The 25,444-nt window shown below is 44.2% G+C and overlaps 2 protein-coding genes across 4 annotated transcripts in view; one reads left to right on the top strand and one right to left on the bottom strand.

The window, feature by feature from the left end:
- The window catches only part of Rubcn (rubicon autophagy regulator), a 57,870-nt gene extending 45,044 nt beyond the window's left edge, over nt 1-12,826 (bottom strand). Inside the window, exons 1-2 of the mRNA XM_059277299.1 lie at nt 12,579-12,826; nt 1,800-1,953 (exon numbers count right to left, since the gene is read on the bottom strand). Of these exons, the coding sequence (XP_059133282.1) occupies nt 1,800-1,953; nt 12,579-12,643 (219 nt within the window). The 5' untranslated portion in view covers nt 12,644-12,826. The remainder of the gene's footprint in view (nt 1-1,799; nt 1,954-12,578) is intronic.
- Nucleotides 4,381-25,444, top strand: part of Fyttd1 (forty-two-three domain containing 1) — a 48,911-nt gene continuing 27,847 nt past the window's right edge. The window contains exon 1 of one of the 3 annotated variants that reach the window (XM_059277297.1): nt 4,381-4,414. In XM_059277297.1, coding sequence (XP_059133280.1) covers nt 4,396-4,414 — 19 coding nt within the window. In that variant the 5' untranslated portion in view covers nt 4,381-4,395. Of the gene's footprint in view, nt 4,415-23,111; nt 23,364-23,581; nt 23,898-25,444 lie in introns of those variants that run through there. The other 2 variants (XM_059277296.1, XM_059277295.1) reach the window with 2 other exon arrangements.

Genomic DNA, 25,444 nt, shown 5'->3' with positions numbered 1-25,444 from the left:
AAACTTTTCGATTATTTCTCAGATGTGTCCTGGGATGCTTCCAAAGAGGAAATCCAGACAACTCAGTCATCTCCCCTGACACTCACGCCATCTTCCTGTTTTCACTAGCCCTTCCATAGCTGCGAAAGCTTTCTAGTTATCTCAAGTATGGATTCCTGCTAGCCCTGCCAGGATAGTATACAATTCTTTTACCCTGTTACTAACTTAAAGTAACCACAGAAGTCTAAATTTAAGGAAATCCAGAGTCAGAGGAAGAAAGGATGGTTTTGGCTCAAACAAGAAACATTAACTCTAATTACAGCAAACTCATCAAGCCTAAGTGACTAGCTCCACAGCGCACACCGGTCTCTGGGTCAAACCTTCCAAGTACAGAATAATTGACCACATGGAGTTTCAGCTTCTTACTCAGTAGAAACATTTCCTGGATGAAAGAGACTGAAAGTGTTTTGCATTGGCTTAGTCTTCCTTTACTCCACATGGGGGAGGCGGGGCTTGGAGAGAGAGTACGGTTTTTCTGTTTACTGGTTAACTGAGCAAGGGAGTGACTTCAGTGCTGGGGCTTGAACCCGGGGCCCTGCATATGCAGCAATTGTGCTAAAACGAGACTAAAATTAAAGGAGAGGAAAATCTTCCTGACTGTGGTTGATGATAAAAATGGTCTTCTAGGGGCTGGAGAGATGGCTCAGTGGTTAAAAGCATTGGTTGCTTTTCCAGAGGATCTGGGTTTAATCCCAGCATCCACATGTCGGCTTGCAAGCATCTGTAACTCCAGTCCCAGGTAATTCAAAGCTCTCCTCTGGTCTCTGAGGGCACCAAGCATGCCTGCAGCATACAGACATACATTCAGGCAAAATACCCATAAATATAAAAGTAAATAAAATTTAAAAAAAATTGTTACTTAAAAAAAAAGTTGGGTGGTGGTGATGGCACATGCCTTTAATTCCAGCACTTAAGAGGCAGAGGCAGGTGGATCTCTGTGAGTTCAAGACCAGCCTGGTCTACAAAGTGAGTTCCAGGACAGCCAGAGCTGGCTACACAGAGAAACCTTGTCTTGAAAACAAAACAAAAAAAAACAAAAGTCTTCTAAGATGCCCATATTCAAGGCCCTAGAATGTAGAGAAGGACTTGTGACTGTTACCTTTTATGGCCAAAGGGGCTTTTCAGATGTGACTAATTTAGTAAACTTGAGGTGTCTCCTCAAGGGTCATCCAGGTGGGACCCATGTTATTACAAGGGTTCTTTGGGAGAGGTAAACAGAGCTCATAGAAAGGTGATATAAAAGTGGACATAAATTTCAATGCTACTGGTTTTTAAAAAGTGGGGGCCGCCAGCTGAAGAACTCGAGGGGCACAGCCAGAAGCTGAAAAAGACAAGGAGGGACGAAACTTTTAGCACTTCCTGGAGGATAGCAGCACAGCGGCCACCCTGGTTTGAGCCTAATGAAACTTATATATTTGAGAATTCTGACCTCAAGGGCTGAAAGATAACCAATCTGTAACTAGTCAGTGAATTCATCTTTGTTACAGAATCTACAGGAAACAAACCGACCTGACCTCTTGCTGACGTGCAGGTTACTCATTCCTCTGACATCTATGCCATATCAGGCGCTAAGTGAGATGATCTGGACGCAAGAGAGAGAGAGGGAAGAAAAACAGATGCATGCACACACATGGCCCCGGTTCTGTACTCAAGAACTCACACAAACTGGCGGGCTTCCTCTTTTCTCAGCCAATCAACTTAATGCAACTGTTTTCCAAGTGATCCAGCCAACTAGATGGGGGAAAGTAAATTCTACATACCTGGTCATGGATGAGCCCGTGATACAGAATGCTCTGCATGTCCCTGCAAAGTCGCTCCAGGCCACCATACTTGGACCAGACATTGGGACAGTTGGATGACACCAAACCCTCCACAGTAGTCTTCAAATTACCCAGCAACTGCCAATGCTCCCTCCTGAAATCATACCAATGGTTAGTTAAGTTTGCTGTACCTGATCCAGACCATCCATGCCAAAACAACAACAATAAAAAAGTCTCTTGCCCTACATCCTGACATTCTCTCCTCTATTAGTTTTTCACTTCAACATAAGGCTCCACTCTGAGAGTATTAGAGTTATAAAGGCTCAAACCCTCACACTTACATGGCATATTGTGGCTATTTGTGATTTTAGGAGTGCAACCCATTAAGATCCATTTCTAAGCTGGGTGATGGTGGCGTGCGCCTTTAAATCCCAGCACTCGGAAGGCAGAGGCAGGTGGATCTCTGAGTTCCAGGTTAGCCTGGTCTACAGAGCTAGTTCCAGGACAGCCAGGACTACCCCAAAAAACCCTGTCTCAAAAAACAACAAAACAAGACAAAAGAACCACTTCTGAATAATGATAATACATAAGCAAAAGATGAGACATCCACCCACAATCAGAAATCTTTTTCAAAACTTTATTTTCATGTGTATGGATGTTTTGCCTACATGCATGTTTGTGATCAAGCCATGCCTGGTAATGGTGAAGGCCAGAGAGGGCACTGGATCCCCTGAGATTGGGGCTACAGATGGCTGTGAGCCGCCACGTAGGTGCTGGGAATCAAACCTGGGTCCAGTAGAGGAGTAGAAAGTGCCCCTTACCACTGAGCCATCTCCCCTGGCCCAAATCAGAAATCTTTTATGATATAAACCCAGGCCAACCCTGCTTCTTCTTCACTGTATTCCCAAGTACTAAGTAGAGCACAGTGAAGGCCAGAGGGCACTTCAAACATATACACAAGTACTACAGGGAAGAACACAAACTCACTTTGTAGCTGAGCAGAACCAAACTTGGGAGCCTCCTGCCACCACCTCCCAAGTGCCGACATTACAGGTGTGTGCTACCAGCTCTGATTTTATGCAGAGCTAGGGCTCGAACCCAGAGCTTTCTTACGCCAGACAGAAACTCTACCAACTGAGCTACATCCCCAGGCAAACCATGAAATTTTCCCCCTCCGTGATTTGTAAGTGAACATTAAAACAAAAAAGGTTTTAGGCGTGCACTGAAGTCACTCGTTCTCCTAGACTACTTGACAAACTTCACTGGAAAAGTCAGAAAACTGCTGCCCCATCATCTTCCAGGTCCCTCTAAATCCCTAGCATCTTCTCTCCACAGCTTTGAAGCAATTAAAAACTCAAAACCAAGTGCAACTGAATGCAGGCCCTGGATGTACTGGTCAAAGTGGACAAGGAAAACACAAGGAGATGATGTGTCACACTTGACCTCCTGGGCCCCCAATTATTACACAGCACACATTATCTTCCTTTCCATTATTAGACGATTGCTCTTTCCTCTTTTCATGGCGATCATAGGAAACAGTGAAGATTTCTTCAGGAAACTTTATCATAACTATTTTATATCATGTAAATACTAGTAAAGAATGGATCCTGAATTAAAATCCTTTCTATCACTAAAAAACTAATCTTTTGTGCATTTTCTGAGCAATTTTAGAAAAGTGGATGAGTAAAGGCAGACAAGTAAAATCCATAGATAAAATGAGTGATGGGAATAGGGTAGGAGAATCATCCATAGATAAAATGAATGATTGATAGGGAGAGGATAGGAGAATCATCCATAAAGGGGGGGCGGGGTCAGGCACATTGGGCTTTTGCTCTGAAGGCCTTGTAAACAAGAATTTGTTAGAACTGGGAGACATTCAGGTTTTCTTTTCCTTATTAAACATTTGAATCACCAGCTGGGCATGGTGGTTCACATCCATAATCCCAGCACTCAGGAGGCTTCGACAAGAAGATTGCTATAAACTCAAGGCCAGCCTGTATTACAAAGAGAATTCCAGGCCAGCATGAGCAACAGAGTGACATTCTGTCTCAAAAACAAAAACAATACATTGAATCACCAACTTCTCTTGTATTTCTAGACCAGTCCTGAAATGCCCACAGAACTGAAGTAATCATTTAAAATGCCATTTATTTTTACATTATGAGAAACTATACCACTCCAGAGGCTGACTACCAACGGCTGCTCACTGACTGTCTCCTATCATCAGGGCTAATCAACCTCTGGTCTATTTTGACAGACTCGGTTTTCACATCCCAACAAACTACAATCAAGTCTTACAGGCCTAACAGCTAGTGTGGCTCAGCGAGAGGCTGCATACCTGTGTTCTGACTCATTCTGGGTCAGTACTACTTTAACTTCTTAAAGATTATCACGAAGTAGACATCATTCTTTGCTCCCAAAATTCTACAAAGAACACGGAAGTCCTAGAACCTCTGAGCACTCAGGTCTACCAATAATGTCCTCTGGACAAAGCTCAGGAACCTTACTTTCCCACAAGAAAGTGTCCCTGAGATACCAAATGAAAAAGAAATGTGTCTCTTCTCCTATGGTATCCCAAGCACTCTATGCTTGGTAGATGCTCATTTGGAAGAATGGTAAGCCTTTAACATTTGTACTTACATAGTTACAGTATGCCTTTTAGTATTCTCTAGCTTAACGATGGAAATATTTTCAGAGAGTTGAGATACTAAATTAACTTGAAGTTAATCCATTAGATGTAAGTAAAGAGACCACCACAGAGAATCAAGTATCTTTTCCTCTATGTGTGTGTGTGTGTGTGTGTGTGTGTGTGTGTGTGTGTACACGCGCGTGTGTATTTGTACAGGTACACACGGAGGTCAGAGGTCAACCTCAGCTGCTGTTCTTTAGGAGTAAGACACCTTGTTTTTTGGAAACAAGGTCTCTCACTGGGATCCTGAGGCCTGATGCTCCAGTTAGGCTGGCTGACCAGCAAGCCCCAGAGAATTGCTTGTCTCAGTGTCCCAGAGCTGGGATTACAAACACATGCTACCTACTACACCTGGTTTTGTTGTTTGCTTGCTTGTTTTTAACATAGGGACTAGGAATAGAATCCAGGGCCTCACACTTGCAGAGCAACCCCTTCATCTACTGAATTACGTCCCAGACCCTAAAAAGAAGCCAAAGGAAACTACTCTAGCATATCCCTTTCACAAGACATCATTTATCTAGGATGGATATCATTACTGAGATCACAGTTAGAGGTCAGGCTGTACCAAGTCAAACAATGATTTGATCCCTGAGATGGAGGGTAGGACATGATACCAACATGATAGAATACCAGAAAAGAACTAAATTTTGATCAGAAAGGCTTTCCACAGCTATGAAAGAGAGAGAGAGAGAGAGAGAGAGAGAGAGAGAGAGAGAGAGAGAGAGAGAGAGAGAGAGAGAGGAAAAGAGAGAGAACTGATCTCAATGTAGACATACTAAAAAAACATGTTACCAGTGTTACCTTGGTGATATGAGGGGACTACAAAGGAGAGGAGTTGTTGTTAGGCTTTTTCTGAGATTACCAACTAGCAAAGGATCCCCAGGGGCTGGGAAGATGGCTCAGTGGTTAAGAGCACTTGCAGAGGACTTGGACTCTGCTCCCATGATTCACATGGTGGCTCACAACTGTCTGTGACTCCAATTCCAGGGGATCTAACACCCTCTTCTAGCTTCTGAGGGTACACACACACATACACGCACACACACATACACACACGCGTGTGCGAAAATTATCACTCATATACATAAAATAAAAATTAACAAAATTTTTAAAAAGAAGCAACAATTTGAACCACATTAGCAAACAAGAACTGGAAAGTACCATAAAAGATTTTTAAATACTCAAATGTCAAAAGGTTTCTCGTGCTGAAAGACTCTGACTAGGCAAGCCCCTGGGACTTTCAAAGCCAGAAAATACTTTCTAAAAAGAACTGGTTCCTCCTCTAGGTACAGAAAGACAGAAAATAAAAGAGAAAGAATTATTGATAACACAGAGATAGCAAGAGACTCCCATACTTAACTTGAGTTTAACATTTCTTTATATCTAGCTATATAATTTGTTCTTAATTATGTAGGATTTAACTTTTAGATTTTGTGATTAAATATTTATGCTGCTTCTTAAATAATATGCTTGTGGAAACATATTTGACTCTATTGTACAGTCTCTCAACTCGGAGGCATGCAGGAGAACCTAGCCATTGGCTGGCCCTGTTCTAGGAAGAAATAAGCATTATCTCTAGACAGCTTTATAAAAATACCTATTCAACAAATGCCTCACCAATGCTACCAAATTGAATGGTACTGGAATGACTGAATTTCAATGATAAGTAGATTTAAGAAAAGGCAGGGGAACTCCTTACAGTAGAACTCTACCCATGGCTGACAAACAAGCTCCTTAGCATGGAGTTCACATATTCGCCATCACTTGGTCAACCTCAATACTAACCTTCCTGCTGGAATTCCTCAACCTAAATACAACCAAGTCCACTTAGTGTGCTCTATATCACACACACAGAGTCAACTCACTCTGACTTCTGGGACTTTAGTCACCAGATCTCTCCACGTAGAATTCTCTCTTCTCTTGTCCCTTCCTGAGGGATTCAGGTTCAGCTCTAGCTGAACTTCTTCTCAGAGATATTAAATAATCTGCTTGACTATTGTTCCTTTGTTAGGATTCCCATATCCTATGCTATCAATAGACCATTCTTCCTCATGAAACTTAAAAATTGCTACCTTGATTACTACCTGTGGCTAGTGCCAATCATGTTGTCAAAGCAGGTTCTATCATCAACCAGACAAGTCGATGAAACACTTTAGGAAATGATTTTAAAAGAGAAGGGTCAGGTGGGTCATGGTGGCGCACGCCTTTAATCCCAGCACTTGAGAGGCAGAGACAGGCGGACCTCTGAGTTTGGGGCCAGCCTGGTCTACAGAGCAAGTTGCAGGACAGCCAGGGCTATACAGAAAAACCCTTGCTGTGGGATATTAGTTTAAAATGTGTTACATTCTTCTATGCTGTGGAATATTTGTTTATTGTGAATATTTTTTTATATTTTTTAAGGTTTATTTATTTATTATGTATACAGAAGAGGGTGCCAGATCTCATTACAGATGGCTATGAGCCACCATGTGGGTGCTGGGAATTGAACTCAGGACCTCTGGAGGAGCAGTCGGTGCTCTTAACCTCTGAGCCATCTCTCCAGCCCCGGAATATTTGTTTAATGATGCAAAAATGTGTTGCACTTGTTTAACTCTGTGAGGCTGTGTTACTTTGCCTGCCTAGAACACCTAATTAGTCTGATAAAGAGTTGAATGGCCAATAGCAAGGCAGGAGGGGGATAGGCGGGGCTGCAAGGCAGACAGAATAAATAGAAGGAGAAAAAGAAGAGAAAGTAGAGGAGCAAGAAAGGGAGAAGGAGAGGAGGATACCAGGGGCCAGCCAACCAGCCATGGAGTAAGAAGGAAAGAAACAAGCCAAGCTAAGGCCGGGCATTCATAAGAATAAGTCTCCATATATTTATTTGGTAGCTGGGTGGTGGACCCCCAAAGAGTGAAAAAAAAAACAACAACTATAAACCCTGCCTTGTAAAACCAAAATAAATTAATTAATTACATTAACTAAAAGAGAAAGGTGGCAAAGATGAGGAAGAGGAGAAAAAGAAACCCATCTTGTAGAAGAACTGATAAATGGCCATAAAGAGAAACAGCAGTGGGGTGAAGACTACCGCCTTGAGGCATCTAGTACCTGCCATCAGCTGACATACCTCCCCCTCCTGCATTCTGATGAAAGCACTTTCCCCAAAGCTTCAAGGGTACATCTGCAGGCAGGGAGTAGGGAAAGGGGCAGGAGTGTGTTTGATACAAACTGAACTACAGAGTGCAGGACGCTCAAAATTCACACGATCACCTGCTTTACCAACGTCCTTATGCACTGACTTATCAAGGTGCAAAAGAAAAGCACGGAGGGGGAAAACGATGATACATGAAAATGAACGGAGAGAAAGAGAGGGTTGTGACGGAGAAATAGAAAGAACAGGTCAGGAATGCCGGCTAAAGAGCATCATTTAAAGGATGACTAAGCTCTTCAGGCAAAGAGGGAGAGAGACATTGCAAGGAGCGCTCAGAAGCAAGGCTGAGAAGGCTGAGAAAAGTCTAGGTGACCGACTGTCACGAAGCCCTGACTAGGAACTTCAGAGAGACTCAAACTCAAACTGAATACTAGTGTAAGGACTTGGGACTGTATTTTCTTTTTTTCTCTTTAATTGCTGAATTCTGTATTACAATTTGACATTCTTCCTAATTATAAACTGTTTTCACGCAAGTATATACTGTGCTGTGAGCACATGCCCTCACACCCCACTGCGTTCCCCTCTTTCCTCCCTCCCACTGCCCCCTTTGTTCCCCAGACAGTTTCACTTCTACGTTCATGTCATCAGTACATCTATGATCTATATATGGATCTATAAAGAATAAGAATGAGAGAAAAATAAGAGGCAATGGGATGTTTAACCTTCTGAGACGGACTATATGATTGTCTTCAGGAGCGTCCATTTTCCACAAACAATATAACTTCATCACTATGGCTGAAGAAACTCCATTGTATATACAAACTACAGGGGGGAAGAAATCGCTAAACATCCCTGAGCAAACACTGCAGTGACTTCGTTTCTGAAAAATTAAATAAGCAACAGTATGGAGACTGCATTTAGAGAGGACAATTAGTTAAGCAGTTGCTAGAATAATCTCCACTGTGAGATTATGTCTGCAAATGGCCATATGCACCTGCACCTGCCTGGAATTTATGACCTGCTGAAAATGGAACCACTTTCCAGAGGGGAACCACCTCTTCACTTATTTTGGTCAATGAAGTTCTACGGAGGCTTCATCCTACCCTAGGATCCATCATTTAAGGCCAACACAGTCCAGGCCCAAGTGAGCAATGTGCTCTACAGTCTGACTGTAAGAGCACCAGCCGGTCGGCCCCGGAATGCCTGCTTTTGCTGGAGCTGCTGGACTGCATCCTTTCTGTTACTGCTGCTGAGATTGCCAGGTTTGGAGCTGCTAAGGTCTCCCTGGAGAAGGTCTCCTCAAGAAGAAAACCAACAAGCCAGGACCCAGCTTAGAGACGGGGCAAACACCTAACTTTCAGCACCAAGGTTGGGCTGTGCCTAAAAGCAATTCTATACCTTGGTTTTCTTGTTTTTGTTTTTTTAAAAGAACTATAAACCTTTATATCTGTAAATGTTTAAAAAAAAAAAAAAGAATTGAAGGAAATGTCACAGAAGTTACAGACACTAGTGCCTGCTTGGATAAGAACAAGGGGAAGAGGGAAATATCCAATTTTACTGTGAGGTTCCGGCTCAGTTGGCTAAATAGAAAATGCTACAAACTGGGGCTGAGGGCATAGAAGGGGAAGGTTTTGGTCCTCTGAGTGTCAGAGTCACTAAAATATACGTTACTATTTAATTCTGACTCTGGGCCACTGCACCAGGAAAACTGAGCCCTGGCTAGAGCCGAATTCCTAGCTCTCAAGTGGCCTGCGTGGCCGAGTGACGTCTAGGATGACAAAGGAATAACTGAAGGACTATTGTTCTAGCTGACAGTTTCAGGGGACAACTCCCAAACAACCAGCATTTACAGAAACTTTAGGGGAGGATAAATATCATTCTTCTTTTGTTTTTGTTTTTTTGTTTTTCAAGACAGGGTTTCTCTGTGTTACAGCTCCGGCTGTCCTGGAACTCACTTCTGTAGACAAGGCTGGTCTCGAACTCAGAGATCCACCTGCCTCTGCCTCCTGAGTGCTGGGAGTAAAGACGTGTGCCACCACCACCCGGCTGATAAATATCATTCTTAAGCACAGTGGTATTCTGCTATGAGAGAGTTAACTACATGGAAAACAATGGGAGAACCTATTATGTAAGTGCACTTCTAGGATGAAGTTAAGAGCTAGGTCAACACCCCAATCTCCCACGTGCTCAACTTAGCTAGAGAAGCCGTGGAAATAGGAAGAAAAAAAATCACACTGCTAGGAATAATAACCTGTGGACAACACACCTAGAACATGGAAACGGGAGACTGGACAAAGCAAACAACCGTCTGTACTTCAGTACATACCAGGCATTCTGTGAGGAACCTGACCTCATTATCTTATTGAATTCTTATGATCTTCCAGCAGGGAAGAGCATTGCCTCACTCAGGCAGGGCCCAGTAAGATGACCAAGTCAAGCACACAAGCTAGGCTTCTACTATAGCTTTGGATATAAGAAATGAAAAGAGATGTCTGAAATTTCACTGTGAGGCTCTGGCTTGGTTGACTGAGTGGAAAATGCTATTGACTGAGATAACAACAAAAGAGAAGCTGCAGTGGGTTTAAATTACGCACATTTCACTATCAAGTGCTTTCATTGGAAAACTGTATCTCCTTCATGCTTGAAAACTGCTGCTGTCTCATCGAGATGGCTCTCTGAACTGTGTGTTGTAGTGACCATAAAAAGGTCATGTCTGCAGTGGCCCAGCCACAATGCCTCAATTCTCACACATAAGGCCTGATTTACCAGTGTCTATCTGGAACTAAGGAGGCCATCAGTACCATGAAGCTTCGTTGAAAAAACAATCTGAACTAATCAGCCACCAATAGAGAGTAGCCTTACTACTTTGAGTGAGTGACTGTGTGGGGCGGGGGGGGGGGGGGGGGGGGGGGGGGGGGGGAGCGGTAGGGGGAGCCCATTGCTGAAATTGTTTAAAGTATTCTAGTTAAGAAGCAAGTATAAAAGTGGTAATTGACAGAAAAAATATACCTGCAAAGGAGTTGTCCCACCCACCTAGATGACAGGCACAGAACGGTAAAAATTAAAGCATTATTGTGTACATCTGTCACATTATCATATTGGGCGGCAGCAGAGTAGAGATATTAAAAGTGACTGGGTGTGAGTCTCAGTTCCACCAGAGGTCCATGCATAACCACAAGTCACTTATCCCGTCCGTGTTCCTGCTTCCTCATCTGGGAAGTGATAATGTTACAGTAGGTACCTCACAATTGTTAAGACAGTAAATAAGTTAACATCCATAATGCTGTCAAGACTGCGTCTGGCGTACAGCAAATAAGTCATGGATAACTAACTAATGAAGCTCCAGCTAAACGGGGAAGAAAAACCAAACTTAAATCTGACCCAGCCTGCTCCACGTGAGATAGCACAGGAAAATCAAAATAACCTAAAGCTTGTTTGGCAGCTACAAGGTATCTTTTACATAAAATACTTCACAGACATCTGGAGGAAGAATACATAGCCAAATATACAAAAGCAGAAACTAAAATGTAGAAAAAGGAAGTAAAGCATTCAGTTTCATTTGGTATACACCATTCATAGACCTCAGGCAGAAACTCCAGGTTCAACCACCTCTTACTCAAGAAATCATAGCAGGGATATCTTCACCCAACCAGTTTTCAATTCTCCCTTGAGAATATTAAGGGAGATTATTTTGTTTCTAGTCTTTCGCCTTCACCTGCTCTGGAAAGCATCACTGTATCTGAACCTATTTCTAAGTGTCAAGAAAGACACCCTTCTGCCATATTTCTGTGTGTCTCTGCTCCTGCATCCTCCTAAGAGGTTAAGACCTGCTCCTGTTGTTCTCGTGGTGCTAGGGATGGAACCCAGGGCCACCTGCACGTTAGGCCAGTACTCTACCATGAATTACACTCCCAAACCTCAGACCAGTTGTTAGTGAGGCAAATCCCAAACAGGAGACACATCTCTACAAAGTTTAAATGATCACAGAGCTAAAGCAGCTTTTAAATCCTAATTTGGGTTGGTGAAATGGCTCTCTGTGTAAAGGTGTTTGCCACCCAGCCTGACAACCTGATTCTAGTCTCAGAATCCACATGGTGGATGGAGAGAACTGCCTCCTCCAAGCTGTCCTCTAACCTCCGCACGTGTACACACGTACACACGTACACACGTACACACACACACACACACACACACACACACACACACGGGTGTGTGTAATTGTTTAAATTAAAAAAGAAAATAAATCTTAAAAGCCGCTATTTCTAGAGGCTAAGACTTTCTGACAATAGTTCCACATAAACTTGAACTTGCTTTTAGTTTGCACTGTGGGGAAGAAAGAAGTGAAGGGGTTGCCAATGAAAAGGAAATGACAGAAGTCCTTTCAGGACAGCGGGATCTCACTGACAAAGGGCACGCACACAATTTCTGTCCCTTCAGCAAGCCCACACCCAGTGAAATCAGTGGCTTTTTACACACAGGCCGTCCTCTCCTCCTCATCCACGTTCATCCCTTTCTAACCTTCCTGGGCCAACCATAACCAAAAACCTTGGCTCCCAGAAATTCTTACATCACCCTCCTAATATCGGTCTGGGTTGTCACCACAAGTTTTAAGGCAGGGCACCAACCTTGTCCCCTGCTCTTATCTATAGAGTCTGGCCTATAAAATCTCACTACAGCACCCCAGTCCTTTCTCCCAGACTCAGTACTCCTCTCTCCTCCAGCAGTCTTGGATCTTGGCTTCACTGTCTTCTATTCCTGGCCCTAACGAATCATACCCACCCTCACTCTCCGTCCCTAAACTCTCCTCCCTGTCCTTACACACGCCCTCTTGGAAATTCTTCCCAAACAAGTCACTCGCTCTCAGGTCTGCCGCGCCCCGCACTGCGTGTCACCCCAGCCCTGCCAAGTCTCCCGGTGCTCGCGCGCACCCAGCAGCCCCGACTGCCAGCCGCTCCCAGCCCACCTGCTCTCCTCCGGCAGGCGCTCCCTGCCGCCGCCAAGATCCATTCCCGCGCCCTCCGGACGCATCCGGGACTGCAAGGCCGTCTCCGGGCTGAAGAGAGGCTCCCGGCCGCTTCGGTCGCCAGGGCGCCCGTTGCACCCTCAGGACAGGGGAGGCACCACGGCTGGTGGGCTCGGAACCCTGCACTACACCCTGGCGGCGTCAGCGCCAAGGACTGCTGCTTCAGCTGCGGTTCTAACCCCTGCCACCCCCACTTCCGGCTCCAAAGACTACAATTCCCAATAAGCCCTTCGAAGACTGGCCACTCCCGACATGCACTGCCCTACCCAATCCCAGGCTGAGCTAACCGGGGCACACAGACTCTAGCCGCGTGCTAGGCTAGTTTGGCTAGGCGGGGTACCTGGATTGAAAACTCTAGCTAACGATGGTCAGGAATCTGAAGGTGCACTCCTGTCACACTTTACTCTGGAAATCGGACTCTGTTGGAGGTCAAGATAGACAATAAAACTGATACAATTCAAATTTGATTAACTTCACTTCAGTCCATCCTGATTTAACACCTGTTGGTGTTGGGAGACTCCAAGCATTTAAATCAAGAGATCACAAACTGAACCGCAAAAGAACAGTAGAATGGCTAGGCTTTGTGGGAAGGTCTCCAGGAGGAGTGATGCCAGGGTACAGGTTACTGCTTTATTTTTAAATATTCTTATATGTATATGCATGTGTCTGAGTGTATGTTCACGTGCGTGTAGGTGCCCGCGAAGACACCAGGACAAGGACCCGAACTTGGAACCCGGTCCTCTGCAAGAATGCATTGTTCTCAACCGTTGCACCAATTCCCCACCCCGTTTTGGTTTTGTAGCACAGGCTGGCCTTGAATTCAGGATCCTCAGCCTCCCGGGTGCTAATATTGTAAGCATACACCACCAAAGCCAGGCACAGCAGTTTCTAGGATATGAGTTAACAAAGGGGTAAAAGGAGAGGTGAGAAAGACAGATTGAACAGCTCTGACAGATACTAAGAAAATACGCTGTTTGGGAAGCTGCTGCTTCTTAGTAATCAAAACTGGGGGAAGGCAAGATGGTTCAGTAAGTAAAGATGCTTGCCACCAAGCCTGACTTACTAGAGTTCGAGCCCTAGACCCCCACGGTGGAAGGAGAGAGCCAACTCCTGAAAATTATCCTCTGTCCTCCACATGAGTGTTCCTGTACATACACACACACACACACACACACACACACACACACACACTAAAATGTAATATAAAAAGTTTTAAAGCAAAGAATGGGATGAGAAAGAATGATGGATGTAGCATTCTCATGCAAGCAGACCACGTTATGAAATGACACTTTAAGGACTTGGAATCTTAGCCATAAGACGGTGAGCTTTATATCATGTACAAATGAGGAAATATGGCCGAATCTGCTTACAAAACGAAGTTTGATGATGTGGAAGGGGATGGAGTGGGTATCACATCAGAAGTAAGAGGAAAGTAGATAGAGGGGATTAGAAATCCGGCAATGAGTCAGTGGGTGGTGGCAAGGAGTGATATGAGCTGGCTGCAAGAAAGGAGAGAATGGCAGAAATTCTGACCTGGAAAGTTGCAGCCTTTTTCCAAGAAGGGAGTCTCACCTTAGCTGTAACTGAATGTTGACAAATGGACATTGGGACCTCAGGTTGCCAGGTACTAGAGTTTTGTTTTTTTTTTTCCAAAACAAGCTAGGATCTGCCCTTTAAGGTATAATTAACTGCATTTCTAAATGCTGGCAGACTACTGTCCAGACCAAGGGAAGCTTGTCTCTAGGCTGAAGGTGGCCCTTTGGTTGCTATTTTACAAGCCCAGACCTACGCTAGAGCAGGGGCTGGAAGAGTAAGGTTAAGAGTACAACAATATTAAGGTAAGAAAATCAGCATTATTTTGTGAAGGGCCGGATACAGCAAGTGAAGGTAGAGAAGAAAGCAAGGACAACTCCATTAAAACTAAGGACTGTTAAAAATAACGCAGCTTCTAAGGAGTCTCTAATGTGGGGATATAGCTCAGTTGGTAGGCTGTTGCAGGACATTTGATCACACTGTAACCCCGAGATTGTGTTATTTACTGGAAAAACCTGTTTCTGGTTGTGGTGTGGCTCAGCCCTAGCACACACTTTTAATCCAAAAGCTTTCTGCTTGACTACTATGAACAGGACTAAATAAAGCCAGCCCCAGGTCAAGAGGCAGAGCCAGCAACCAGTTGACAGGAAGTGAACATAGGATTATTAAGAAAAAAAACACAGAGAGTAAGGGGGAGTCAGGAGCATGGATAGAGAGATGCAGAGGGAGTAGAAGGGAGGGACATTCAGTTGGAGGGTCTAATTTGAGACAGTGTAGGAGAAACAGGCTTCTGGGATCTCAGTGGCGTAGAAGAAGCAGGAGGATTGTGAGCTGAGCTATATAGTAAGATCCTGTCTCAAAAAAACTAAAAATTAAAATAAAAAAAAATATTGACAAAATCTTTCAAATTAAATACAATAACATATTTAATAAAGAGGATACAAAATGGCTAGATCCATTTATCTCAGAATGCAATATCTAGGGCTGGCGAGATGGTTCAGAGGTTAAGAGCACATACTGCTCATCCAGAGGATCTGAGTGAAGGAACTCTAGCCAGCCCCGGCCAGGCAAACACGGCTCTGGCGGGCCTTGCCCTTCTCCCCCATCCCCTCTGCCTTACTGAAAACCATGAGATCACATTCCTAAAGCTAGCACCAAGGTCTGTTTCCTTATTTGGCCACTTCCTCCTCCTGAGGCTGACTACCAAGGCCCAATAATCAAAGAAAGCATTGATATCTAGCAATCAAAAGCCCCCTTTGGCTCACCTAATTAACATGCCCACTTAAAATTAACAACATCCTAACACAGGATTTCCCCTTCTACCTTTATGAACTGCCATTTGCCTGTGGGCCACATCTGTCTCCTCTCTATCCAGAGGCAGTCCTGTGTCCCCATCTTCCTTGTTCCCTTCTCCTTCTCCCCTGTCCTCTATCTCCTGTCTTTGTCTTTCATTCCCTGCTCTTTGTCCCTTTGGGGCAAACAAATCTCCTTTGTGCTGAGAACTTGGTGTCTTGAGTTGAGCAGATACCAGTCTCTTCACTGAGTTTGGTTCCCAGCACCCATGTCAGATGACTCACAACTACCTGTAACTCCAGCTCAAAGATAGCCAACACCCTCTTCTGGCCTCTGCAGGCACTACATTCGCACGCACGCACGCACGCACGCACGCACGCACGCACGCACGCACGCATGCACGTTGTGGAATAATCCTTTTGTACACTGTGAAAATGTTTTGCTCTCATTGGTTTAATAAAGAGCCAACTGGCCAATAGCTAGGCAGAAAGAGGTGAAGCCGGAGAGCCAGACTGAAAGAGTGTAGGGAAGAAGGAGGGTGGAGTCAACAGCCAGATGCAGAGGAAGCAGGAGATGAACATGTGCTGAAAAAAGGTACCACCAAGTGATAGAGCGTAGATAAGAAATACAGGTTAATTGAAGTTGAAACAGCTGGTCAGTAATAAGCCTAAGCTATCAGCTGAGCATTTATAATTAATAACAAGTCTCTGTTTTGTTATTTGGGGAGCCAACAGTCCCAACAAAAAACTCCACCTACATATATACACATAATTAAAAAATAAAAAAGAGATACAAATCCATCTACCATGTTACTATAATTTTAAAATAACCATTTGATTATCTCCCTTGATACAGCAAAAGCATTAAATAGAGTTCAACATTCATAATTAAAATTCAACAAACCAGGCACAGATGGGAACTTCCTCACCCTAATAAAGAACATCTTTTAAAAATGTGATACTTAACAAAAAGCATCTAAAAAAATCCATCCTAGTTAAGGAATAATTGGAACAGTGAGATGACTCAGTAAACAAAGGTGCTTGTCACTAAGCCTGACCTAGGTTTGATCTCCAGGACCCACATGGTCGAAAGAGAACCAACTCCGGCAAGTCGCCCTCTCATTTCCACACATACACATTAAAACACATAAAATGTAGAAGAGGGAGAGGGAGGGGGAGGGGGAGAGGGAGGGGGAGAGGGGGAGAGAGAGGGAAGGAGGAAAAGAAATGCCCCCCAAATTGGAATGTTTTCCCTCTGGGGTTGAGAGCAGGGTAAAGACATTCAGCTGCACTACTAATTAAAGCATGGTACTAGAGTCCCTGGTACAATACGGGCAAGTAAAAAACATACAGGTTTGAAACAATTACACTAAGTGAATTTTTTTTTCAGTCATTCTAAAAACATGGTGTGAGCCCATTCATATAAAAGGCTAAAAAACTGCAAACTTATCAACAGTGGCAGAAACCAAATTAGTGGCCCCCCCACCAGGTAGCAGGTGAGGGGAAGAATTATATAAGAGCATAAGAAAATCCTTTACAAGTGAGTGATATACTTATTATTCAGGTTATGGTGATATTTTCACAGGTATCTGTTCTGTGCACCTCTATACACTGTATACTTTAAATGAGTATCTTTTATTGGTTATCAATTATATCTCAACAAAATCGAGGGGAAAGGAAATCTAGAAGGTACATTAAACAAAACATAGCAAAGGGGTTACATGTGAGAAAGTTGTGAGGATTGTGAACTGCTGAGTTACACAATAAGACCTTGTCTCAAAAAAAAAAAACTTCAGTTGGCCAAGTGAGTGCATGGGGACTGGAGTTCCGTCTCCAGCACTCACCTAAAAAGCCAGGTGTGGTGGCACTCAAAGGCAGATAGATTCCTGGGGCTTCTGCCAGCTAGTCTAACATAATTGATGAGACCAGGGTCCTGGTTAAGAGTCTGTCTCAAGCAGGAAGAGGGAGGGGTGGGAACGATACAGATATGGTGTACTCAAGTATGAAATCCTCAAATTAACAACAATAAAAGCAAGTTGGCCCGCTCCCGAGGAAGCACAGCAGGGGTTGATCTCTGGCCTCGACACCCAGCAGCACCTGTGCACACACAAACACAACGGACTGTAGAAATCCTCTGGGTGCTCAGAACATACTTCTTGCTCTGCAAGGGGAGCAAAAGTAAGAGATCCATCCAGATCATTTACTGTTCATCTTCTGAGCCTATCACAATGTCTGGCTCTCAAACCCTACCCATACATGTGTGCACATACTCACACCCCACACACTAAACACACACATACATAGACCATCTTAAATACTACATCAGATATGAATGGTAAAAATTGCTGTTTATCTGAAACATGTGATATATCATGCCCTTGCTTATCTGAAATCCACATTTAATTGGCCCTCTATTTTCTCTGGCCATACTAGATGTTGTCTTATCTATACTGTATGAAGTATCAAGCCTCTACAGTGGGTGGCTGCTTGAATTCTACTTATTTGGACTTGGAGGAGGATTCCAAACTGCTCCACTCCAGGCAAAGATACACGCTACATCCAACACAGTGCCTCACTCACACAGGTTCTCAGAAAGGACCCTTTGCTTTGCAAGTTGTGTGAAGACAAGGGCTGCATTCATATTGTTTACCTCTTATCCCCCGAGCCTATTACAGCACCTGGTGCACAGTGAACATATGATTAACTGAATAGCTAACGCTCATGCACCTAGAAAATGCACAGTCGACCTTTTAACTCCGGCCTTTGTACCTGGCTGATAAACACCTCAGTCAGCTGTGTGTGTGTGTGTGTGTGTGTGTGTGTGTGTGTCTGTGTGTACAGTTGTGACAGGAAAGGCACTGAGGCAGGAGCAATGAGGCAGCTGGTCACATCTACAGTCAGGAAGCAGAAACAGATGAAAGGCTAAGCTCAGCTCATAGCGTGGTGCCACCCATATTCAGTGTGAGCCTCCTACCTCAATTAACTCAATTTAGAAACCTCCTCATAGACATGTCCAAAGGTTTATCTCCTATGTGGTTCTAGACTGTCAAGTTGACAAGTAGTACTAAATGTCACATAGCCAGAACTGACTAAGACATCTAATATTATATCATAACTTTTATTATTTTCTTTCAGTACGAACCCTCAAAATAACGTAAAATTAAAAATGTAAAGTCCTGACTATAATCCTGGAAATACAATTTATTTTCTCTGCTTTTTGTTGTTGTTGTTTCTTGGTTTTTTTTGGAGACAGGTTTTCTCTAGCTATCCTAGAACTCACTCTGTAGACCAGGCTGACCTGGAATTCACAGAGATCCACCTGCTTTTGCCTCCCAAGTGCTGGGATTAAAGGTGTGAGTATCACCACCCAGCACAATTTATTAGTATGATATGAGAGAGGTACAATTGAGATTCAGAGAGTTTAAATATTTACCTTAAGTAACAGAGCTTATGGGAATCAAATTCATATCTGTAACTCCAAAGTCAGTTTAAAGACTTTTATAGTAAGTTTGACTATGCCATCTAATTGATTTGGATTGATTACTTCTAAATCTAGAGTTTATGGTAATGTTTGCACCGGTAGAACACTTCTCTCATTACAACTTCATATTTAAACTTTAAATGATACACAAGTATAAAGTCAAATTTCTTCACAAAGAGAGCAGCAAGTATTAATGGCTATGTGCAGCATGTGGAAATACTGGTGCCCTCATATGCTGTTGTTTGGACTGTTTATAATACAGGAGCTATGAAACACAGTCTTCCAGTTCCTTAGAAAGTTGAAGTGTGACAGGTGGTGGTGGTGGTGCACACCTTTAATCCCAGCACTCAGGAGGCAGAGGCAGGCGGGTCTCTGAGTTTGTGGCCAGCCTGGTCTACAGAGTGAGTTCCAGGACATCCAGGGCTACACAAAGAAACTGTGTCTCAAAAAAGCAAAAGAAAAAAAAAGTTGAAGTGCAATCTGTATCTTGCTGTGGAATAATCCTTTCTTACACTGTGAATATGAATTACTCTCACTGGCTTAATAAAGAACCAACTGACCAACAGCTAGGCAAGAAGAGGTTAGGCGGGAGAGCCAGACTGAAAGGACACTGGGAAAAAGAAAGGTGGAGTCGCGAGTCAGCAGAGGAAGCTGGAGATGAACACGCTGTGCTGCAAATGGGTACTACCATGTGGTAGAGCACAGAGAAGAAATATGGGTTAATTTTAGTTGAAAGAGCTAGTTAGTAACAAGCCTAAGCTGTCGGCTGATCATTTATAATTAATAATAAGTCTCCGGAGTCATTTATTGGGGAGCTGGAGATCCCAACGAAAAACTTTGCCTACAATATCTAGTATATGTCTAAGAAATGAGAACGTATGTCCACACACAACTCATAAATGAATGTTCATAGCATACTATTTATAATAACCAAAAAGTGAAAATAGTCCAACTAACAAATGGATAAAGAAAATGAGGTACATCCATGGGATGGAAAACTATCCATGCATTAAAAGGAGTGAGGGCTGGGCTCACTGTTAAAAAACAAACAAACGTAGAAAACCTTGTTCAGTGAAAGAAGCTAGAAACAAAAGATCATATATTATATGATCCCATTTTTATGAAGTGTCCAGAATGAGCAAATCTATAGAGACAGAAAGTAGATTTATGATTAAAATTGCTATTTTTGTTTTGCTTGTGTGTGACCTATCTACTGACATAATATTACCACAATGCTCCATCCTCATATCTTTTGAAATCTGGAGAGTCTCTGAATCTCTGAAACCTTAATCCTTGGGGAAACTTGAAATTCCAAACAAAACAAGAAAGAGTCCTTGATGAGATACCAAGGAACATTCTAAAGAACTAAAAGATCTGGAATCAGGCTTCAATTTTGAGAGAAGACTGGGACACAAGGTAGTACTTACTATATTGATATAGGAAAGTTTTTCTACATTGGGATATTTGTTATCTGTCCTATAAATACCTAAAATTAAAAAAAAAATTCCAAAATCTAAATATACCCATTTTATTATATCAAATATATGCTACCAAATCTAAATGCATTCACTTTCTTATATAAGATAAGTAACAAGATGGGCCGGTAAGATGGGTAAGGGTGCTTGCTGCCAAGTCTGACAACTTGAGTTGTATCCCTACATGGTAAGACAGAAAATGGACTCCCACAAGTTGTCCTTTGATTCCACACATGTGCCATGTCACATGTGCTCACACACAGACACACTTACTTATAAGATAAGTAAATAAATTTCCATGCTGGGTATGGTCGTGAACATTTGGACTAAGAAGGCAGAGGCAGGTAGATCTTTGTGAGTAAGAGACCAGCCTGATTCATTACACAGGGAGCTCCAGGCCAGTCAGGGCTGGCGGCCTATGAGACACTGCCGTTAAAAGGAAAATGGGAACAGTCTACAGCTCTCTGTAGTTGACTCCTACGAATGAGCAGAGCGTGCACAAGTTATAACTAATGACAGAGGGCTAATGCAGAAAGAGATGCCTTATGCTTAGAGGATCTTAGAACTGTAAAGATTTTTTTTTCTTTTCTTTCTTGAGACAGTGTTTCTCTGTGTAGCCCTGGCTGTTGGAGAACTCATTCTGTAGACCAGGCTAGCCTCGAACTCAGAGCTGCGCCTGCATTTGCCTCCCAAGTGCTGGGATTCAAGGCATACCACCAACAACTCAGAACTGTAAAGAATCTTAAGATAACTTAGGAAAGCATAGGCACTTTCTTGTTTTGAAGATGACTAAGGCCTATAGAATTTCATAAGGTAATATAACCTATGACAGAAAGAAATGGTAAATGTACTACTCAATAAATCAGGAACCTTGGTAATTTTTTTGTTTGTTTAGTTGGTTTTTGTTTTGTTGTTTTGAGACAGTCTCACTATGTAGCCCTGGTCAGCCTGGAATTCACAGAGAGCCACCTGCCTCTGCCTCCTGAGTGCTAAGATCAAAGGCATTTTCCAACATGGCTGGCCCCATCCACATTCTTTGCAATCTAGCTTCCCTAATTGCTAGCAGTTCAAAGGAGGTGGGGGTTGGAGAGTAGAATAGCAAACTCAAGAACCTTTTGCCAAGAGCATCAGACTATTATTCTTGACATACCAGATTCTCCTGTTGGACGTTGCTGAGCTCAAACCTCTCATTATTAGTTTCCTGTATGCCTTGACAGCTGTACACTATGTTAACTGACTACAGAGTTATATTTTTGCCACAGGAAAGAAAACCAACTTGCCTTTTGTTGTTGTTTTGAGACAGGGTCTCTTTACCTACCCCCGACTGTCCTGGAACTCACTATATAGATCCATCAGGCTTCTAACTCACAGAAATTCGTCAGTCTCTGCCTCCAGAGTGCTGGGATTAAAGGTGTTGGATATCACACCTGGCCCAACTTGACTTTTGAGAATAAGAAATTGTGTTTCTCAAAGTCTTAAAAGAAAATTTTATTTCCTTGAGATAAGACTACTGTGGCTCATCAAACACACACACACACACACGTCATGGTTCTTTGCTTTTGGCTGGAAACATAACTTGGGATGGCTTTTAGTTTTAACCATACTACAAATATAGGAAGCATTAGCATGTAGTAAAGGGTAGATGTGATATAACTAGGTTTCAGCTGGTAAAGTTAAAAAAAGTTAGAAAATACGATACTTATAAATGCAATTGTGCACGATAAGAGATAATTTAAGTTATGGGAGCCCCAAGCAAAAAAATAGTAAAATGTGTGACGGCTGTTGAATTTGCAAACCACATGGCATTGTGACATTACTAAATTAAACATAGGCTACTGTGGATTTTAGATACTTTGGGTCACCACAAAGCTCTGGCTCAGGTCTCTATAAAGAAATTTTAGGAAGTGAAGAAAACGGTGGCAGAGATTTCTACAAGGACAGAACACTTGACGCTATTTTTTTCCTTAGATGAAAATGAGATTGTTTTGAGCTGTTGGGGGTGGGAGGGATGGAATACCATGCATGGTTCCACGCAAATGCGCTGTGGGAGAAATAAAGTAAAAAGGTGAGAACATAACAGTTTGTAAATGGGAAACGAGTTATTAAGCAGAAATGCAAACATCAATTTTTCATTCATAAAGACGATTAGGGGAAAATACATATATTCCTTTTGAAACTCACTTGAATAATAGAAAAATGCAACTAAATAAACAGAAGTACTTACCCTCCCAAGGGGAGATGAGGTCTTACTAAGGTGGCTAGTACCGTGCCAAATGTTTATAGAGTGCCGACTGAGAGGTGGTGCAGATACATTAGCATTTACTTTTATTGTTAAGGTGACGCAAGAATTGTCACTGCAGCTTTTGATAATCGGACGTGGCTACTCAGGGGGGGTCTGTCCAGCCTCCCGAGGCTGCATTGCAGAGGGGCGTGCCGAGCCTTTCCGCAGCAGGAGGGGCTCCCCCGAGAACACGCAGGGCCAGGCTAGTGTTTTAGGCTCGGTTTCGGAGGCGCTGGGGGTCCAGCCGCTGCCACTGGTGCGGAACGTCCCGGCGCTAGGACGGCGGCTCCCCCACGGCGATCGAGGCTGCGGCTCTGGAGCGCGAGCCCCAGGCCGGCAAGGGCCGCTAAGGGGCCAGTTCCGCGTGGGCCGCTCTGGCCCTCCGCTCGTCTCGGTAGCCCCCTCTCCCCTCCCGCTGCCGTGGGTGGGAGGGTGAGGACGCCGCCGGCGCGCGTGCGCGCTCCGCGCTGCAGCTAGTCTGCGTGCGTGAGTGGGAGGCGGAGGGCCTGCGACTCTGGCCTTCCCGGCTGACTGCTCCGACCGACGCCGCATCGCCAGTCATGAACCGGTTCGGCGCCCGGTTGGTGGGAGCCACGGCGACCCCGCCGCTGCCGCCGAAAGCCCGCAGCAATGAGAACCTGGACAAAATCGATATGTCCCTGGGTGAGGGGCCGGGGCGGCCGCGGTCGCGGTCGCGGTCGCGGTGGGGGAGGGGGCGGGAGTCGCGGTGGGGGGAAGGGGCGGTTGGCCGCGGTTGCCGGTCGGGTTTGGTCGCGCGTGGGCGGAACCGGTGGGGGACCCCGGAGGTGGAGCGGGAGACACCCCCGCGTGCCCACCCCGCGCGGGGTAGGGAGGGGCGGTGGCGAGGACCGGTCGGGCCGCGGGGCCCCTCAGGGTCGGCGGGTGCTGTCCTTTTCCCACGCGGGACGCGGTCTCTCGGGCCACGGTTTCCCTTGGGCGTGTGCGCACCCCTTTTCCTTATGAAGGGTCTTCCGACCCGGCTAGGGCTGCGACCGGCTAAAGCCGGCGGCTGCGAGAAGGGTTTGCCTGGCGTGACTGCCCAGACAGGCGCCGGGAACCGGCGATTTCCAACCGGCGCCCCCCTGGGAACGCCGCCGGGGTTTGGTTGGGGACGCGGTCCCGGAACGGGCGCTCTGAGCATCGTTAAGCGAGGACCGTACTGCCGTGTTGGATCAGGTGTTTACTGAAGCATGTTCCCTAGCCGGGTTTCAAAGTTAGCCAGTTGGGGGCGGGGAGGGAGAGATGTACGCAGATTGCTGATCTGTCAGGTAGAAGGAAAGGGGTCCAGCACACACAAAAAGGATGCCCGTGGTTGCTGCTGATTATGTGTTTTTTGTTTTGTTTTGTTTTGTTTTTTAAGCCTGATGACTGGTTTTTATTTTCGTAAAAAAATTCAGATCCAACACTACGAAGGCTGTTTGTTTGGCTTAGCAGGTACAAAAGTAATTACATTTTTTTGTAGAACCAAGTTATGGCATTGGATGAAGTCAGTGCTGCCTTTTTTTTTTTTTTTTTTTAACTCTTTACGGGTCTTTTCTCTCCACCACTACCCCTCTTTGATATATTAAAAAAAATAAATAAAATACCTTACTACCGAATTCAGGTGTGACCTTTTTTCTGAGGATGGTATTTAGGGTAATACTGTGCCTGGAAACATTCTGTTGCTTGCTAGTTCTTTACATTCGTGTTATCTCTTCTATTAATTTGGAAAGTTTTTGATACGCAGTTGAGAACTCTTTCTTGGTTTCTAGGGTTGCCTCAAGTCAGAACCTAATGTTTGAATTAGAAAATTAATAGGAATTTGTTTGGCCTCTAGTCTGACGCCATTGCTGATCAGTAATGAACTCCAAAAAAAAAAAAAAAAATGAGGATAGCTTTGGAGCGAAAGCCATGAATCCGTATAACAAAGGTTGGATGCTTACAGGCTGCTAGGCAATGGACTAAACATTTAATACACATTTAATTTCCTAATAACCTCACAAGCGTTGTGCTCCTAGTGATAGGTAATCTAGAGCCATACTATTTCAGGGGACCCTGCTTCTGACACTTCTAACCGCGTGACCATGGACAAATTACTTGTTAGTACTTGTCTAAAAAGGTGGTGGGGGCTAGAGAGATCGCTCAGTGGTTAACAGCATATTCTGTTCTTGCAGAGACCCAAAGTTCGGTTCTCAGCACTGACTTTTGGCAGCTTGGCTCACAACTTCCTGTAACTCCAGTTGCAGGGATCCCATTCTCTCTTTTGGCATCCATAGATCCCGTGCTCACATGCACAAACGCACAATCCTACACACATAATTAAAAATAAAAGTCTAAGAAAGGTGATAGTGATTACCTAGAGATTGCTGGTTCGCTCCTGCCATTGGTTCACCAGGCTTTTGCCCACTGAGCCATCTTGTGTTTTTAGTGTGTGGATGCCAGAAGTTGGCATCTGGTGTCGTCTTCAGTCTCTGTCTACCTTTATGAGGCAGGGTCTCTTACTGAGCCTGAAGCGCATCCATCTGCCTAACCTGGCTGGCCAGCATGTATCAGGGGTCCCATGTCTGCTTCCGCACTGCTGGGGATTACAGACGTGTCACAGCGCTCAGCTTTGTATACGGGTGCTGGGGGTCTGAATTCCAGTCTTCAGCCCCTTTTGTGTGTATTTTGTTTGATAATTAGGACATTAAAGAGGGTTGATTCTTTAAGTAGAAAAAAGGTGCTGTGAAGAGCTGAGATACAGC

This window comes from Peromyscus eremicus, chromosome 12 (assembly GCF_949786415.1).
Source record: "Peromyscus eremicus chromosome 12, PerEre_H2_v1, whole genome shotgun sequence".
In the NCBI taxonomy this organism is placed as follows: Eukaryota; Metazoa; Chordata; class Mammalia; order Rodentia; family Cricetidae; genus Peromyscus; species Peromyscus eremicus.
This window is presented reverse-complemented; position numbering and strand designations above follow the sequence as displayed.